The following is a 3871-nucleotide window of genomic DNA, read 5'->3' as shown; positions in this document are numbered from 1 at the left end:
GTAAAAAGGACCCAAGTAGTTTGCTTGATAACATCCAATAAGAAGTCACTCCCAGTCAAATCCTAAGCTAGCCCGTGCATCGTCTCGTCCGCCGCTGAGCTCCGCCGTACGACTCGTGAGGTTTTTCTTCTCCTAATTTCCTGTTGATTTCAAACTGTGCTTTCGATTACGGGTTAGGGATTAAGAATCGAGGATGGTTTCGGGTTATTCATGTTAAATATACTTAAAAATGGTTTTTTATTTGATTTTCAAGACTTTGTTTCTTTGTCTCCGATCCAAGGTGTAGATCTCTCATCTCATTTCTCACTCGTCAGTTTATCTCTGTCTGTGTCCTAAAAGTCAATGATTCGTTGATTTATAAAATTTTGTGTCTCACTGTTTATGAACAATTCTGTTTCGCCTTTTTGATTTCCTTTGTTGTTGTAGAGTAGGTGTTTGTGGGTTGCAGGGAAAATAATTTATTTCCTTGATCTTTTTTAGATAAATTCTCTAGATTGTTTCATTATTTAGTGAATGCTTGTTGCAATTGATTACTCGAGTTTTTTGGCCAACCTCGGATGAAAGCCATTGTTGCATTCACACAGATATAAATTTAGAGCGTAGAAAATGGGGAAATCGGCAGCTACAAACGATGCCCGAGCTCTTTTTCGATCTCTCCTATCTGCATACTCAGCTACCCCCACCAATCTGAAGGTGCTCAACCCCCACCCCACCCCTCTCCTTCTTTCTGTAACAGTCTGTCTTTATATTTAGTATTTGCACACTTGAATTTTTTTCCTTATAGAATCTACTAAATGATCACACAATAACCATTTGCAGATCATCGACATTTACATTGTGTTCGCGGTCGCCACTGCTGCGATTCAGGTGACATTTAGTGGTCGCATACCAGTATTTGAATTTTTAGAAGCTTTTTAAAATTTTGTAGATTTCATGATTGGCTACCTCTGATTTGATGTGGTATTTGACTTGTGAACTTACTTGTATTAATCTAGCTTTTCAATCCGTTAACTTATAAGGTCGTAACAGCCTCTTGATTTTATTATCACCTCAGAAATTGGAGCATCTGTGAGAATTAATCTAAAAGATTTATTTTGTGTTGTTTTTGTCAATTTTGGTTCCAAATGACATGTAATGATTGAAAGCCATCACTCAACTGCTCTTGAAGTCTGAATCTGGCAGCGTCAGCAGAGTTGTTCAGATTTGGTCAATTTAGTTTTTTGTGTAGTTTAAGCTTGTTCTGAAAAAACAATTAATAATGTACGAAGGTAGAGAAAATTAGTTTAGTAATAAGTTTAGTAATAGGTATTATATTACCCAAAACTAATCATTTTGATTTTGGAATATACCATAAATTTAATTTTTTATTAATGTTCATTGAGTTGTGAGAACCGCTGAACTTTACTTAGAAAGGAGGGAGTTTATGTTTTTTGTGGATTTTTTAGTCCAGGGGTTACTTGTATATTTTGGTGTTCTTACCTGACTTAATATAATTGCTTGTATGAATCCTAATTTAACTCTTGGCGTACAGGTCATATCTACCTGCTTAATGTTTCCATCCCTTAATTACATTTTTCATGAGATCCCCAATTTTTGAGTGACCAAACTATGTTTATCGACTCTCGAGTGGTATGCCGTGCTAATATTAATACACACACTTGTCATTTTATAGCATAACCGATGTAAGAAAATTCTTTTGTAGTTCTTGCGTAGCTGGTTTACTTGACCGTGTGGTCTGAAACATGTCACAATTTCTTGCGTTTAAAACTTTGTTTGGCGGAAACGTGGTTATGTTAGATAAAAAATGCCACAATTGGCTTTATATAAGAAGCCTTTTTGTGTGCGAGCATCATCATACCTAAGGAATCCATCGTAGTATTCACAAGTTAATATCTTGAAATTACATCATTATATGTGATGTCTGATTCTTCACTTGTGCATTCTCTCTTGGAAAATTACCATCACCACATTTCTGTTTATCTGGTTTGTCTATCATTTCCCAATTCCAAGAAGTGAAAAAGCCACCACTCTGTTTTGTGGATGCTGATTTTAGGTAGTTTACATGGCTGTTGTGGGATCATTCCCATTCAACTCCTTTCTTTCTGGTGTGCTATCATGTGTAGGAACTGCGGTCCTTGCCGGTAAGTTGAATGTTTCCTTTCTATCTACTAGTTTTTGAGAAACCTCGGGGTGTCTGATTTTTTTGGGAAGGGGATTGTGAATTTACATGGATCCCTTGCACTCCCCCACAGTTTAACTACCAACTCTCCTGCTCAGTTTGCTGATTGGCATTTAAGGAGCTGTATAACTGACTGTTGGCATTTTCTGAACAGTTAGTCTTCGAATTCAAGTGAACAAAGAAAACAAGGAATTCAAGGTAAAACCTCTCAAGAAAATGCTCTTCTTACATCATATATATATATTTTTTTATTTTGATTATTTACACTTAGTATCCAAAACTTGCAGGATTTACCTCCAGAACGGGCCTTCGCTGATTTTGTACTCTGTAACTTGGTACTTCATCTGGTGATCATGAACTTCCTAGGATAACTTTATCCTCACTGAGATCCCTATACTTCACAGTTGCCCGCAAATGGTTCCTAAACCGAGCAAGATTCTCCTTTTTATAGTCTTCTATGGAAAACATTTTACAGATTCTGAATCATTTTGCCTTTGGTTGTGGACGTTTTTAGTTTGAACTTTACTGAGAATTCTAGAAATATTTAGCGTCTTTTCTCATTCAGTGTACTTTGTAACTGCGTACAAGAGAAGGATTAAAAATATATCGCTACTTGATTTGTGAAATTTGAAAAAGCCTACTTGCTGGAAAAGTCCTATGGATTTAAATAATATATATATATATACAAATATATATATATATATATATATACACACACAGACACACACGAATATTTTGTGTATACCTATTGCAAAAGTGTGAACCAGCATAAAAATTTATGTTGTTTATTATTAATTGTCTTTCGACCGTACATATTTTTAAAATTTGGTGAGAAAGTGATTCTGTACACATTTTAGAAATTTAGCGAAGATGATTTTGTGAAATCAGTTATTATGAAAAATCAAAATCGATAAAAAAAAAAAAATTCAGTTTTCAAGAAGATTGAATTTTAAAATTTTTTAGTTTTATTTGTTTATAAATGAATCGAATATTTTTTTTCACAAAAATCTTAATTCGAGAATATTGAAATTTTGAAATTCATTGGTTCTATTTATTTGGTGATGAAGTGAAAATTTATTTTTCAAAAAAATCTTAATCTTAGTTTGTAGAATATTGAAATACATATTTTTTTATTTGTTTTATCCGATTGTAAATAAAGTAAATTTTTTTAAAGAAATTTTGTGTAAAGACGACACTTGATGTTTACATATATATCCTTTATTTAACACAAGCAGGATTAGATATATAAAAGGTCACATTAAATGAAACCAGCTAATTAAATCATGTGTTATCAAGTTGGTGACATGAAAGAAGTTGATAGTTAATTATAATTTTGAAAAAATATATGAATTTTTTTTTGAACAAAAAAAATATATGAAATTATGAATACTATCTATATATATTTCTTTATTTACAAAAAGAAAGCCAAATAATATTTTTCAAAAGCTTTAGTGTAAGGCCCGAAAATATTAAATTATTAATTATGGAATTTGAGAATTAAATTCCATATTATGGGCTAATATTGATTTGAGAAGTTATGGATATGATAGATTTAATTTTCGAGTCGAAAATATTTAATTTGAAAATTTACGGATTTTGAAAATTAAATTCCGGAAATTCTTAAATTAAAATAATAAATATTCGATTTGAATATTTATGGAATTAAAGATTAAATTCCATGTTTCGGGAATT

The 3871-nt window shown here is 32.2% G+C and overlaps 1 protein-coding gene across 2 annotated transcripts; it reads left to right on the top strand.

The window, feature by feature from the left end:
- LOC140864440 (dolichyl-diphosphooligosaccharide--protein glycosyltransferase subunit DAD1) lies at positions 1-2831 on the top strand. 2 transcript variants are annotated; one of them, XM_073268626.1, is made up of 6 exons: positions 1-120; positions 585-693; positions 820-867; positions 2054-2141; positions 2334-2377; positions 2467-2831. In XM_073268626.1, the coding sequence occupies exons 2-6, from the start codon at positions 607-609 to the stop codon at positions 2548-2550; spliced, it is 351 nt and encodes a 116-aa protein (XP_073124727.1). In that variant the 5' UTR covers positions 1-120; positions 585-606; the 3' UTR covers positions 2551-2831. The 2 variants fall into 2 exon arrangements, with proteins under 2 accessions (XP_073124727.1, XP_073124728.1); XM_073268627.1 differs by having other exon boundaries at positions 81-115.
- The last annotated feature ends 1040 nt before the right edge of the window (positions 2832-3871 follow it).

The sequence above is a fragment of the Henckelia pumila genome, chromosome 4 (assembly GCF_033568475.1).
Source record: "Henckelia pumila isolate YLH828 chromosome 4, ASM3356847v2, whole genome shotgun sequence".
In the NCBI taxonomy this organism is placed as follows: Eukaryota; Viridiplantae; Streptophyta; class Magnoliopsida; order Lamiales; family Gesneriaceae; genus Henckelia; species Henckelia pumila.
This window is presented reverse-complemented; position numbering and strand designations above follow the sequence as displayed.